General features: G+C 43.0%; 1 protein-coding gene across 3 annotated transcripts in view; it reads right to left on the bottom strand.

The window, feature by feature from the left end:
• LHFPL3 (lipoma HMGIC fusion partner-like 3) overlaps nucleotides 1–14481 on the bottom strand; it is a 249776-nt gene that overhangs the window by 32300 nt on the left and 202995 nt on the right. Inside the window, exon 3 of one of the 3 annotated variants that reach the window (XM_014963170.1) lies at nucleotides 3913–3940. The exons of 1 other annotated variant lie outside the window; for it this stretch is intronic. In XM_014963170.1, coding sequence (XP_014818656.1) covers nucleotides 3924–3940 — 17 coding nt within the window. In that variant the 3' untranslated portion in view covers nucleotides 3913–3923. Of the gene's footprint in view, nucleotides 1–3892; nucleotides 3941–14481 lie in introns of all 3 variants that reach the window. One more of the 3 variants, XM_014963169.1, reaches the window with a different exon arrangement.

Consider the following 14481-nt stretch of genomic DNA (forward strand, 5'->3'; position numbering starts at 1 on the left):
GATGGATCCCAGAGCCCCAACAGCAGCTTGAGCAAGCATGACAGGTTGGGTCAAATGGAAATACTGGGATAGAAAACCTTGTGGAGATGACAGAGGCCAGCATAAGTAAGTATCTAGCAGCAAAGGACTGCCAGGGATTAGGGCATGAGACACGAAATGTCCTGCTCAGGGCATGCCTAGCTCTGTGGTGCAGAGAATATCTAAGCACTGGGAACAGAGGAAACCAAGCAGTAGGCAAGTGAGCTGTACAGTGATCACTTCAGAAAGCATTGGCTTTTGCTTCATGCTGCTGTTGGGCAGACGAAAGGGCAAGCAGTAGCATTGCTGACAGATTCATGGCCACCCAGGGTCACTGCAAGCAGCTGTGTCCCTGCCTGGGCAGTGCAGATCGTGTTGTGGTAAATCCCAAGGCCTATGTCCCTGTTACTGAAAGACTGTGGAGAGAAGGCACCTGGAAGAGATGCTGGAAACCAGTCTCCTAATCAGGCATGGTGAGAGATGTGTGTGACAAGGCTGAATGACATTGTAGGAGACCATTTTGATCAATGATGACAGTCTGTGAATAATTTTCTGAGGATTTAACCTTCATGTGAGTGATAAAACTGCAGTGTAGGTCATTAGAAAAACTATTACTGTCATTTGCTCAGAATAATGTAACTGGAGAAGGTAACTGTGTTGCAGGATTTGGTGAAGGATGGATGCTCTGAGGCTCCAAGAGAAAGTCAGCCAAGACAACAAGGCTTGCAGAGGAACACATGACAGCATGATCCAGTGGGCCACGATGGCTGGCTCTGTGGACACTGCTGGAGTTGGTGAGTATATAATATTGGGCTGTTCTTACGCTGCAAGGCAGCCAAGCAGAGTGCAGTGGACTTACACCCTTGTGTGTATGTGTGTGACATGGTGGCATTCAACAGTCTGCAGTGCTTCTTCAGGTCTGTCCTCTTTTACTGACGAATTTGTGTCCTGGTGTCAGATACTTATATGCGCGTACAATTTAGAATAGTGGCTGAGGCCGTTAACATCATTTAAAATAACAGAATCATACAAAAACACAGCAGGAGAGAACTTCAGGAGGTCACACAGACCGCTCTGTGCCCCAAGGCAGGCTAATTGCACCAATGTTGCTTCTGATGTGTTTGAATAATTTGTCCCTAAGGATCTCCAACACTGGAAGCTCACAGTACCCTTAGGGATTTGTTTCCTTTGCTTCACTCTCCCCACTGCTGAAAAGGCTATGGGATTTTTGTTCATTGTATCCAATTTGAATTCTTTCTAGAATTTAAAATACAGTTGCAGGTGCTATTATTGACATATGGGCACTGAAAACCAAAAATACTCACTCTCATTTATGGACTACTCCCTCACACGTGTGAAATAAGAGAACTGAGTTGTAGATATCCCTGCCATGCAAGCAAAATCAGTGGGGAAACCGGGCTTTTTCCAGCCGTGCTGGGCTGTCACGGAAGCTGGAGATGGCTGAGTAAGGAGATCAGCGTGAAACACCCAGATTATACAAATGAATAGGCTGAAACGTTGCATGGCTCAGCAGTTCTCTGCCAGATCTGGGTGTCTGAGAGACAGCAGGTTGCAGCAATCCTGTAATGGGGGTCAGAGAGTGGAGAGGAGGGAGGTGACAACCAGGGGAATTAGTCCAATTCAGGGAATCTGAACTTTGGACCATGAGTAGTTTTGGGGAAGAAAATGGGAGCAAAAATGCTTAATTGGATGCTTTGGGAGGATGGATATTTCTTGGCACAGTGGCACAGTGCAGCAAGACTCAAAGACAAACTCAGGATACTTAAGTGCCACTAGAGACAGGTGTGTGAGTTGGCTCCTATCAGAAATGATCTGTGGGACATCTATTTAGCACACATGACAACAATTGGCCATCGTTTTGTTTGGGGAAGGTGGGTCTCCTACCAGAGAGGGGATGAGGTAGGAGGTTGTGGAGTGATGCAGCTCTGCGTGTGTGTCATGGCTCCAGCTTCCCGGAGGAGGCACATTTGTTGGGGAGCCAAGGGGCTGAGCTGAAGAAGGAGGATGGTGACTTTTTGGCAGGTGGGAACAGAGATCTACGGTGGTCCTCCCTCGGGGCCTTGGTTGAGTCTCAAAGGCAGGAGTTCACCAAAGAGAAGGAGGCAGGAAAATCACAAACCTGTTATTGATTCCTTGTCTTTTCTGCAACCCATCCCCAGCACTAACCGTACTTGAAAATACAGTTTCCAGGGTTCTTTTGCAATGGATTCAAAAAACAATCCTACCTCTGTAGAGTCTTAGTTTGCCAGTCCTGTTTTTCCCTGCCTTAGAGTTCACCATTGATGTTAATTAGGACTTCCTTAGCCTTGTTAGCCTGGTGTTTTTCTTTGTTACTAAGAACAGTGAAGGTGACCTTGCTCACCAGGTGGATTTTCTCAGCTCTCACAGTCTAATCATTAAAGTCTTAGGAACAGAGGTAGGGATCTTACATGGGAAACTTGAGAAGAGCTATAAAAACATCATGTAGACAGCTGTCAGTGTCAGCTGGCATATCTCCAATAATTCAAAAGCAGATACATTTCTGGTAAGTCATCCTGTTCTCATATAACACATGCTGTAACTCCACACGTATTACACATATTGGGTGCAATGCAGTGAAGTAATATTTTTTTTGCATGATAAGAAAATACAACAAATACCTAAACATGTAGCTTAGTTGCAAGTGGCTGAACAGGGTATACTGAGAGTAACAACCGGCATTTGATAATCTCTCTTTTATTATCCTGAAAAGTGGAACAGTGACCAGTCCCCTGACCTCTGGTGATCTGGTTTCAAATCACATCTTACGGCATAGCGAAAGTTATTTTGGTGCCTTCACTCAATTCCCCGCACATGCAGTCATGAAACTGTGGAATCATTGACAACTGTAAATAGGAAGGGACTTCTGGAGGTCACATTGTCCAATCCCCTGCTCCAAGCAGGTCCAACTAGATCAGGTTGCTCAGGGTCATGTCCAGTCAAGTTCTGAGTATCTCCAAGGACGCCACCTTGCTGGGCAACCTGGTTGATATTTGACCATTCTCATGACAAAAAACCACAGTGTGCTTAAAATATGTGTGGCAATCCCAGATGAACAGAAACCAAGGCAGGGAATAACCGAGTTCTGCCTCTCCATACCAGGGAGTGCCAGAAGACCTGTGTTAGTAAGTATGTTTCAGGATACCGTGATAGGTCACTTTCATAAGCATTACATACACTAAGATCAAAAGAAGTATATAAACACAGGAGAACATCATATTTGCCCATAGTAGCCTTTTTTTTTTTTAACAGAGTACTGTGAAAACATAACAATTTTGATTCCAACGTGGCAACTGTCACACAAAGTAAGATGTTTGACAACAGAAGAGTCGTCACAAAGCATTCACATGGCAAAGGCACAGATGTGGGTAGCAGAGCCACACGCAGCAGCCAGCTGCACTAGCACCAGGCTTCACTTCTAGAAAAGACAAACTGGGAGCTGCTGCTTTCCACCGGCAAGCACAGAAAAAGTGTCAATACCGTTTCTGACCCATTTGAATTGTGCACATCAACATTTCTACAGCGGGTTTCTAAACAGCCATATCCAATGGGGCCTTGATCCTTGTAGGTACTTCAGAATGTTACTTAAGAATAACACCCACGGCTTGCAAATTTGCCACTAGCAGCTGCCACAAGCTACTGAAAAAGGCAGATTATTGAGACTATACAAAACCAAAGCCGGGAATATAAAAATCAAACAAAATGCTTACACGTTGCTGAACATGCTGCCTAAGATCAGAAACACGAGACAACAGCAGAAAGCCATGCAACGTATTTTGGCAGAAGCGCGCAAACATTTCATAGCTTGTCCCCTGGATGCCATGCTCACACTTACATTAGTCTGTGTCATACTACCTTAACTTGTTTTAAGCATTTCCATCATCTGTGAGGTAAGGAGGGAAAAATAGAATAGTTAAGGTATAATCAAATGAGATCTTGCACATTTTAGTATAATTTGTAAACAATCTCATTATTGGCTGTAGTGTGGAGAGTGTGAATGGTTCAGGCTCCTGTATCAATTTATCCAGAGAGACAACTTTCTGAAGGGCAGGTGAGTGATTCAATGGGTTATTAAGGAGCTAGATGAAAAAACTGGGATTAACAGAGGAGAAATAGTGGCAAAACATAAATAAACACACAAAAACCCAAAGAATTTTTGTGTCTTACTGCATTTTTTTTGCTGTCATGACAGAATCAAAACTCCCAGTAACATCTTTTGATCAGTGGGCAATTTTAAACACTGTCAATCTGGTTACTTCAAAAATATTTGAATAAAGATGCAAAATTAAAATCAAACAAAACAAATTCAGAACAATGAATTAGATCAAAGATAAAACTACATCAGTTATCATCTCAGTATGTACAGACCTACTGAAGTCTTCCTTCTAGATGAGAAATTATAGCAATAGAATAAAAAAAATGCATCCAGATCTTGCTGATACATTGCACCTACTTTTTGAATATACTTCCAAAATCATAGGTACCATTTGAAAGACCCAGCCTACTGAATCCTTGTATGCACAAACTCTCCTAATGGCTTAGATTTTAAGGGCAGCCATGCATTGTGCCTTTAATTACACACCCATAGAAGCCTGCTCTGTGAGATCCTGTGATGCCCAAAGAGAGCCCAGGGAAACCTGAAGATATCTTAGACTTCAAAGGACCGTATCTTCAGTCACCTACTCATATGATTTTTTGTGAATTTACAGTACTTTGTGTAAGTTTATAAATGTATTGGGTCTGATGAGGACAGATACCAAAAGTCACCTACAGCTGAAGGATTTCTATCAAGAGAAAAAGCGTACTTGCACATCTATATCTTATACTGCTGAACAGTTAAATGTCTGTAACAAGCACGGAAGAAACAAGAGTCTCTCCTGAGGGAGTGGCAGAGTAATCAATTGGCCTAAACTTCTGTTATTTGAGAGCAGCCTCCAAGGAGATGCTAAAATAGATAGAATTTGAGAAACTATCCTAAAGCAATAATTATTTAACTAAGAACATAGACCAATGATTTCACTGTTACTTGAAAACTGTTTTGAAAATAATTTGAGAACCTTAAAATGGGTTTGACATATAAGTAACAAATAACCAAAATAATATCAGAGTTATATTTTCTAGCTGGCTAAGGCACAACAGCTGTAAAATACAGCAGAGAAATTAGACACAGTAGCCGGAAATGTCTAAATGCATCAATTAAATGACTGGCATGTTCCTGGTGAAAATAATTGATATATTAACTTTTGTAAAGATTCACAGTAGGCAGTAAGAAATAAAAAAGTCTGTATATGTGTGTGTGCAGATACATATATATTTTAAGAATTTCCTGGATTTCTGTCTTTCTTGGAAGCTGTGACTGTTTGCATACTGGTACTGGAGTGTCTCCATTGGCTTGCCTCCTACCATTATTTCGGCAGCAAAACATGGAACAGACAGAGGTGTTCCATATGCACACTGGTTGAGTACTGAGATATAAAGCAAAGCAGATGTTTCATTTATAAGGCTGCAAAAAAAATTAGGTAAAATACTTTATTAAACAAGTGATATTGACAGTGTTTCATTTTTTTCCCAATTTTATTTTGCACCATCTGCATTGTGAGAGGCAAAGAACAAGAATTCATAGCAACGTAATTGTGCTTGGCTCCCTGCCTCCCCTGGCACATCCTGGTTAAGTGGAACTGATTCTGTTTTGTGCAGATTAGGAGGCAGTCGTTACGATTCAGCAGCATTACACCAATTGGATACACTTGAGAAACATGCTAGGAAAACCGAGACCCTGTTTAAGCACTGATGAAGGCTCCTACCCTCCTCATGCTCTGCCTTTCCCCAGACACGTGAGCTTTTCCCAGGATTATCCAAGGATGTCCCTGCCTGTCCTGCCCCCCTGGACAAGATGGCTGTACAGGCGCTGAGGGATGTGGGATGTACAGTCCCACCCCTGGGATGCCACGGAGAAGACCCAGGAGAGCTCAGGCACCTATTGCCTGTCCCATGGGTCTTGGTTTAGGCTCACCATCCCCATGGAGATGAAGGTTTAGTTACCCCTACACTTAGTTAGAAGCATAAAACTTCTGTAAGTAGAGCCAATTTCACAGCTCAAGTCTTCTGGGGGATCTGCACAGGTTTATTGTCCTGGGCAACAACTCTCCACAGGAGACTCTCCTGCCACCCTCTTAGTTAGGTCAAGGACTGTTTCCTCTCTGTATGTACATAAGTATCATGCAGCCATAGTAGGAATAATTTCTGGCCCTTAACTCATTAATGAAAAATATTTTCATTTGGTCAGAGGTAAAACTCTTGAACTTCCTTGAATTCCTCCTTGGCATCTTTCATTGAGGGAGGTACCTTTCACTGAGTCCTATTTTCTGCATCAGTCCATCACACAATACACGTTTTTTAAGCAGGGTAAGTGTATGTAGCTGGTGGATGTCTCCTGAATAAGTCCAGTCATGGGAATGACCCAGCACTCGGTGGTGGTGAACTGGGGAGACCGTGCCCCTACCCCTTTTCTTAGGTAAACCATGACAATGGACATGAGATACAGGCAAGCTTGGGGCCATGTGGGGATGTGCCCACATCCATGTTTCATTTGGGCTCAGGAGAACATTTCTGAGGTGAATTTCCCATTTACTATGCTTCTTCCAGCTGGTAATGGGCAACTGTGGGGCCAAGTGGGAGCTCAGCTGGAATAGCATCTTCTCTCCACCACGCTGGTGGCACTGACACTGGTGCCATCCGTTTCACCCCACAGTGCCACTCCTACTGCTGACGTAGAAGTTGCCCCAGCGAATCCTGCTGACTTGATTGATCCTATTTAAATCATTGTGATTCTTTGTACAAGCAAAGTTGATAGATCTGGCCTTAAGTGGCATTTACTCCACCATATTATTTGGCATATAAATCAACTGTTTGGGGCAGTCGTAACTGTTTTGTTAACACAATTTAGGAAAAAGTCTGTTAAAGTCAGTGAAGAAAGTCCATGTTTACAGTTGAATAACTGATGTTAGCACTTGACTGGTTTTATTTAGATGTGTAGAGCAGCCTTGCTCCAGAGGTAGTTTAAAAAGATTCTTCTGTCTTTTGGGATCCTTGAATTTAGGACTATAGGAAGACGTAATCAAGTTCATTTATAATCCCTTTCTTCCAAAGTACCATATACACAACTGGCTTTTGCATTTGGTTACACGGTTGTAAATCTGCATATCGCTGTTTGTAGCCAGAGAAAAAAATATTCATTTAGCTTTTTTAATGGTTACAGTAAAATTCTCCATGATGTATATCACAAGTAGTAATTTTCATCTAGAAATGTTGATGACATTTTGCCTATGGCAATGAACAGGTTTTAATACAACAATAAAGCATGCCCTGTTTTCTTAATTAGTCTCCATTGATTAAACATGCAGATTATTTACAAAAAGCCTAACGCAATGTAAAGGAAGAATAACTAATGCACTGGTTGTATTCCCAGGATCACATGCAATTCATCTTTACTAAGCTAGCTGAGCCTCTATAATCTTAAGGCGTTTATGAAATAATAGCGAGAAAGCATTAGGTTAAGTATATTTAGTATAAGAAGTATTTGTTTAATTTGTTTCTTAAGATGAAATTCCCCTATTCTTGAGGGAAAAGGAAAGCACTCGCTGAGTTAAAGCCACAGACATCTTGCAGTAAGATGTAAGAAGCCTTGTCAGATCGCTAATGGAAACAATCTTTATGGTGCTGAGATTTTGCAGCTTATAATTAAACACCACAATCCAACCCTTGTAACCTGTATCATACCCACATGCCCTATTTTACACATCACAGCAATTAGTGAAGCATATATATAGTATATATTTGGATGAAGGCTTTCTGTCAGGAGCTGGTGATGTAGTGACTCAGCAAGGCATCATCAGAAGGCATTTGCTAGTGCTAAGGCTTTATACACCTCTGTGGGAGCTAGACCTGTCAGATTAATAAGGGGCTATTTTTATAACATCCAGAAAGATTCTGCTGTACATCAAACTGCTCTGGCTGCTTATTTTAGATGACAGCAATTCATACATTTTTCTTGAACAATACAGTCCTTAGCACATTTTTGGGTATGTGCGTCTCCTAAAATGAAACTTTCCTGTGAAGCACTTTGTAGAAGAAGGGCTTCCAAATTGAGATCATCAGAGACATCTTCATCAGACGCTTCAAACATACCAGTGAATTAACAGCCCACATAGCAAGGGTAAGGAGCAGTCACGGCAACAGGCGGCCTGGGTATCAGGGAGTACTCTGAGCACATAATTCGGGACAACATGAACATGGGGATTCGTGCCCTGCTTTCTTCTAGGTTCATCTCAGGGCAGTGCCGAGTGTCTCCTGAAAGAGGCCGTGCTCTTCAGCTGATCTGGTTTTTATTTATTGTGTTCATTTTTCCTCTCGCCCTCCTTCCCATCCACTCAGTTGTTTTTGTTCTTGAAAATAACTTGCCCTAAAGTCACTGTTTTCCCTGTGGGCATTGATGTTGGATCATATGAATGTGACAAGCACAGCCTGGGGCAGATCCTGACTGTGAATTTGTGAAGCAGTGGAAGACACTTGTGAGATCCCAGCTGTGTCCCCAAGGTCAGAATCAAGGACTTCAAGCAAATTCTAGAGACATAATGGAAATTACCACTGAAGCCAGGTAATTTCACCAAAGATGTCATCATTAACACTTGGCTTTCACAATGTGCTCTTCCTGTGTGTAAATCTCAGAAAGATTTTGTCAAGGAGGTCGCTGTTATTAACTCTAATGGCACAGTGAAGTGACTTGGAAAAGGTGACACCAGAGCCAACAAAGGCACTGAAATAGAAGTGGGCTTTTCTGAGTCATGCTCTGACTCTCAGCCCTCCTCACTCCCCCTGCCCTGATGCCACCAGAGCTGCCCTCCCTCTCTCATTCCCTGCTGTCCTTCTGGGGTCCCGTATCATCTGCCCATCCTTGCTCACCAAAGCACTTACCAAAGTGACTTAATTGGCGTATGTTCCCAGGTCTCGCTTGGAAAAATGTAGCTGTGTCTGCACTTTCCTAAATGGGGATGGATTAATCACATGCTTAAAAGCTTTGCTGGATGGAGACCTGCACTCTAGAGCCAGACCTACCTTCACTGCTGGAGCCTGCATGGAGGAGGAGAAGACATTTTTCTCCTTCTCCTATGCTGGCCGAGAAAGGGACATACAAAAGAAGCAGAGAGAGCTCTGACTTGGTTTCTGCACCAGAGCAGGCAGTGCACTGGTGTCAAGAAAGCAGGAACCACAGTGTGAGGCTGTGAGCACCTGCCCAGATCCTGGAGCACCCTAATAGCAAGGCTGAGCTGAGAAGTCTACCACATCTGAGCAGTTCTGCCATATTTTTAAATAAAACCATTTGCAGAAAATGTTTCCCTATTGGCTTTGGAAAAAAGAAACACCTAAACCAATATTCTTTATGCAGGCAGCTATTAATAGTAGTGGTAATACTAGTTTTATACTAGGATGACTAGTCATAATAATAACTGCCTGCATAAAATGCATTGTTGGATTTTTGGTAGGAATCAGGTATTAGTAATAATAATGCTTTCATTTAAGTAGCTCTTTTGTGTGCAAAATGTGTTAGGGATGGTATCTAAGTTGTGCAACACAGGGGTGCTGGAACCTCCATTACTTAAGCTATTAAACACCCTTTAAACCATGGAATAAAAGCACAATGTGGTGTTATTATATGAACACAGCATTTAACACCTTGTCGAAAAGAAAAATTGTACTTCTTACATCTTTTCCTGACTGAGGCTTGGTTCCATTGTCTTCTCAGAGAAGCAACAAAGTTTGGACTTAATCTGTTTAATCACACCTTCAATTTTCATCCCTTTTTGTTATTATCGCTAATGCAAGATTTTTAAAAGATCTGTTCCCAAAGTTATTTCCCCCATCAAAAGGTTTGGTTTTGCTTCTGAGATGTATGTCTAATATAGTAAACTTACCTGTGGTGTTAAGGACAAAGACCTCTGCTGACTCACTACAGCCAACAGGAATTTCAGTATTTATCTCTGTGGCCGTTGGGTGTGGTCCCTTTTAAATTTCTTTCCCTTTTAAGCTGCTGCTTCTGTTTCTGGTTTCCCTAGCCTCCCAGCATCACTCATGGCAATGTGAGCACAGGGCTCTCACCAAGGCAGCTGTAGCAATCATTGATTTTTTTGGTTCAGCAGCAGAACCCAGAAAAAAAAAAAAAAGAAAAGATTTCTAACAGCCTTCTGAAATGCAATCCTGAAAAATTAAATTCCAGATCAGCAAAATACACAATTTGAGGGAGATGGTACAAAAGTAAAGGGAAAAAAGTGTCATAAAGTGTAAGAATGAGGAAGAGTTATTCTTCCCTGATCCAGTACTCAAAGGAGAAGAAACTCACTGAGGTCCAAACCACACTCTGCTACATGCAGGGCTTTGAGCCAAAGCCCTTCTTTTACTACAAATGTTCCCTAGCTCCCACCAGAGGTCACCTGAAATAAGATGTTCTCCAGCTCTCCTGGTGTGGCTCTTTTACTTTTCATTGCAATTGTGCAAATGCTCAGCAGTCAAGAGGGAAAGAGCACGCGTTTACTCTGCAGCCTGGTACAGCCTCTGGTCGCAATGGCCACTGAAGCCCTTTACACTAAATTGAACCATACTGAAAGAAGACATTCCCCAAAAATTCCAGGCAGTGTGACGGATGAGCAGTGGCTGTCCTGAAGGAGGGCAGTGGTGGCTCCTCACTCCCAGGGAAGGGTGGGCTGCAGCCACATGTCCTGCACCATCATGAGTACATCTGGGAGAAAAGAGGGAAACTACCACCAAGGTACAAACTATTTATCAGATAAAACTATTGCTGAATTTGGATGAAATTCATAATGAATTGTTATGACCCAAAGTGCATTTTTAATTAATAAAATAACTAAAAATGTTGCTGCTAAATGCTGCTCACCACCTCTGAACTTCATGCACATTGAAAGTACAACTTTCTGTGGCATCCCATGCCTGTGAGCTCTACCTGCACATGCAGGAGAGCTGCTGGTGAATCATTCAGCTCCGTCAACATGGTGGTCAAAACAATATCACAATGTCAACTGCCTCCCTGCAATCTCCTCACCACTCTGCAAGCCAGCCCCAACCTGAAGCATCTGCCCATTGATGCTACTTCACTAATCTCACTGTTTTAGGTTAGGAAGTCCCAAAGCTGTATGTCAGCTCTCTTGTACACATTACTATTTTTATATCTAAATCTTCTTTAAATATTGGGCAGACTCTTTTCATAGCTGAGCAATCATTTCAGCAAGTGTGGTGGTTGATTTACAGTCTGTACACTTTCTGTAGTGAAGCATAAAATTGAAGGGCTTATGTCAAATTCATTCATACATGGACACATTCAAGAACAAATTAATTTTAAAGCACTTACAGAGTATATAATGTTTCTATGTCATGCTTTACAAATCTATAAAGTAATTTATAACATAAAGTCTACTTTAGAAGAGAGCTGCAGTAGAGCAGATAGCAGAGTGATTTCAATCTAAAATATCCCAGTGCTACACTCCCCCAGATATCTGCAATTCAGATCTGATAGGAATTGTGAGTAATCAGTTTCTAAAGCAAAATTATTATACAAGGAAAGGCTCTCAGTGCAATGTCGTCTTCCAAAACCAGGTTATTCTAGGACAAATTAAGTTTTCTAACCATCAGTATGCAGCACGCTAGATAAGGGGTGAGATTTGGATCTCAAACTATTATAAATCACGAATCATAGTTATGCAGGACCAAAATAAACTCATTTAGATCAATATTGGGTAAATGCAGTGTGTAACTGTAATATTAGGGCCCTTGTAATTAACTTCAAGAGAGTTTCCACCCCATGATCCATGAGAGGAGATGTCTTCCGTCTGACATTACTGCTGTGGTCCTTCTCCTCCAGATGGCACCACCAGTGGAGGGCACCTCTGCACAGGGTGAGTGCCTGAACTACCCAAGCACAGGTGCCTTGGAGACCCATCCAGCAATTCATATTCTGAAGGGCCATAAGCTTTCTTCTGCTTTCTTCAGCAGGAGCTGGGAACTACCAGCACTGCTCAGCAGCATCCTCTCGCTACAGGGCGCCAGGGTACCCAGAAACCATATGGACCACCTCTCTTTGTTCACAGCTAAGCTCCTTCTCCACTTGCAGTAGCATCGTGCCTGTAAATTCCCCCACATTGAGCACTTATGATTAGCAAATGCGCTGGGCAATCATCAAAAATGTTCAAAGAGAAGTGGTGAGCCAAATTCAACCCTGGAATGAGCAGCTACATCTCCCCTGAAATTGCAGGCTGGTGTGTACAGGAACGACTGCTGAGTCTAATGAGCTGACAGCCAGCTGGCCTGTCACAGCTACTCCGGCTCCATCCTGGCATCCTTGTGTCTACATTTTTTCAGGGGCATTCCTGCTCTCTCTGCAAGCAGCAATTTAATATACTAACAGTACAAGGAGTAAAATATACAGCAATGGCTGCAAACTGCTGCTGTGCTCCTCTTCCCACTATTCATCCCACTTGGCTTGTGCATGGCATTTGGGCAGCTAACTCTGTAATTTGGACACAGGTAATGCGGTCCCTCATCACCACAGGAGAAACAGACACATAATCAGAATTTAGAGTGACTCCTAAAAGGTGGGTATTTCAAAGGCAAAACTGCAACATAAAACATTGAGAGAAACTATAACCCAAGTACCACCTGTGTGCAGAAGGGGGAAGGAAAATATCATTCTTCATAACAGCCAGTGTCTGCAAGACCAATGGGTCTAAGTCAAAGCAGCCGTTCCTACTCCTCACATCAGAGGGAGGAAGCCCTAGTTTCAGTTCCCCCATGCAGTGCATTTTGAGATATTTATAAAAAGTGGAACGACTTCCGCAGCGCAGGGTGATAAAGGTCACCCCAGCACAGCTGGACAGGTAACCAGTCATCCTGGCACAGCCACAGCCACAGCGACCTGGGGACAAACCCTGGCTGTGGGGCGATGGGATCGTCCTTCACACAGACACAAAGGCCAGGAGGTCACCCCAGGGGTGGGAGGATGCTCATGCTGAATGGAAGAGCTGCCCCTTGCCTGTCTCTTCTGCTGAATGCTGGGACCTGGTTTCTCAAAAGTAGCTATAGATACCGGACATGTTAAGCTTCTCAGAACAGGAATTGATTTTGTTGGACATTCTCTTTCTGAAAGTTAGTTCAAACTAGGTCCCTCAAAAGTCCTTTTGAAAAGGTTAACCACTGCCAGCCTCCTGCACCACTTTCCTCCTCGCAGCCCTACAGCAGCCGCATTGCTGACACGTGAAGGGAGAAAAGTCCTTATTCCAGCAGGAAAGGCTGAAAAAGGAAGAACTATTAGTCTGAAATTCTGCCATGAGAGAGGAAGATTTCAAAGGAACCCAAAGAAAACTTGCATCCAGCTCAGCAGGAATGCCTTAGGTCTAGACTTCACCTATTTCTTTGCAGAAAGCAAGTTAGTGCTGCAAGCTTAACAACTGCTTTAAACAAAGGGACTCGTAGAATTTGCTTTATCACCAGAAGATGACTGCCAGCAGGCAGGACGCGCAGGAAGCAGTGGGGTGCTGGAGGAGCTCCCCCCCTGCCCTGGCACAGCCCCATTGCAGCCACTGCCCCACTGCAGAGCCGTACCACGTGCTGGGCTGCCTGATGAGTGTTTTGCACATTCCTGTTTGCAGTTGCTAATAAATAAATGTTAATAATTTGGGCTGGAATCTTCTGTGACTTCTTTCTGCCTCAGGTCGCATTTTTTTTCTTCAAAGTTTCAGCAGAGCTGTTCAGCAGTTTTTGAGAACCTGTATCATTGCCTAAGGAGTTCCTGACTCAGAGAGGAGATAAAATTCATCAGCTTTCCTGTGGTGGTCACACTGGTATTCAGCTATTAAATAAATGGTATTTGGACTATGTTTTTCTTAATTTTAATTGTGAAAATCAGTCATAAAGACCTTGGCAACTAAATGTCAGTGCAGAGCTTTCCCAACATTACTGTGCTGGCGCAGAGTGCTTGGGGCTGTTTGTGTCCCGTGGGATCGATTCACAAAAGTGGTCATAATGTCATGCCATGATGCTGTAGCACCCACCTTTCAGGGCTCTAACCCTCCTCAAGCATTCACCAAGCAGGATGTAATGTAAAAGTAGGCAGCTTGCAGCGTGAGGGGAGAGATGGGTTCCTAAGCCTGGGATCCAGGAAAGCCAATACAATGCAGAAGGACTGTCTATGCTAGATGATAGAAAAAGTAAAGGCCAGGATGTGTTTGAAATGGAAGCCTGCTGAGCTCTGCACAAAATGCAGAAGAAATGCTCAGCTTTTCCTGGCTGCCGGAGAGCTGCTTCTACTCAAGAGCATTTCTATGGACCCCTGCTGTTTCCTACCCTTGTATTCCAGGAAAG

Source organism: Calidris pugnax, unplaced genomic scaffold (assembly GCF_001431845.1).
Source record: "Calidris pugnax isolate Ruff unplaced genomic scaffold, ASM143184v1 scaffold44, whole genome shotgun sequence".
Taxonomy (NCBI): domain Eukaryota; kingdom Metazoa; phylum Chordata; class Aves; order Charadriiformes; family Scolopacidae; genus Calidris; species Calidris pugnax.